Genomic DNA, 765 nt, shown 5'->3' with positions numbered 1-765 from the left:
CGCTGGGGGTTACAAAAGCTGAGTTTACGAACAACTCCGTGATGTCTCCTTGGTTTATAAACCGGAACATTCCTCTCTGTGCTTGGTTTCCACAAGGTAAAGTTGTACCTAAGGACAGAAGGAAGCCTGACTGCTCCCCTCTGTCTACCTATGTTGAGAACAGCGACCCGCTTCCCGGAACCCCCGAGCACGCTGGCCGGGTGCCCGCTCTGCATCACGGCGTGTGCTGCTGTGCGCGCATCACCGCGGACACACCTGCCGTCACGGTCCGCTCCATGCCTGTCCCCCGGGAGTCTCTGCACCTTTCTCTCCTGCCTTCCTCTGCTGGGACTCGCTGGCCTTGCACCCTCCTTGTTTCTGGGACGACGAGCTGTTCCAGATCTTTCTCACTCACTCCCAGCCCATTTCTGCAGAGCGCGCGGTTCCATGTAGATACCAGCGCAGGTCTGGGCGCGGCAGCACACACCTGCCATCCTGCCGAGTGGCAAACGCCACGCGTGTGAGCCGTCGCGATGGCTGTTGCCGCTGACTGGCGATGTCCCTCTGTCACACCTGCTTCCTGCTGTCTCCGCGGCAACGTCATGTGCGTCGTGTCCCTGAAGGTTTCTGCCCTGCCCAGTAGTCCGCTTAAGGTCCTGGCGGTTTAGGAACCTTCCTAGACAGCGGATAGTTTTGTTTTCTTCTGTTTGACGTTATCTCTTTTTTAGTCCCCCCTGCAGGAGACTGTTGGTTTTTGGGTATTGACCTGCTCTTCTGTAACCTTGC

General features: G+C 57.5%; 1 protein-coding gene across 1 annotated transcript in view; it reads left to right on the top strand.

Annotated features, from left to right (window-relative positions):
- Window positions 1-512: 512 nt before the first annotated feature.
- Window positions 513-765, top strand: part of LOC105816508 (keratin-associated protein 5-3-like) — a 32,146-nt gene continuing 31,893 nt past the window's right edge. Inside the window, exon 1 of the mRNA XM_012651939.1 lies at window positions 513-583. Within this exon, the coding sequence (XP_012507393.1) occupies window positions 513-583 (71 nt within the window). The remainder of the gene's footprint in view (window positions 584-765) is intronic.

This window comes from Propithecus coquereli, unplaced genomic scaffold, assembly GCF_000956105.1.
Source record: "Propithecus coquereli isolate 6110/MARCELLA unplaced genomic scaffold, Pcoq_1.0 Scaffold377, whole genome shotgun sequence".
NCBI lineage: Eukaryota > Metazoa > Chordata > Mammalia > Primates > Indriidae > Propithecus > Propithecus coquereli.
Note: the sequence above shows the minus strand (reverse complement) of the source record. Positions and strands in the feature narration are given on the sequence as shown.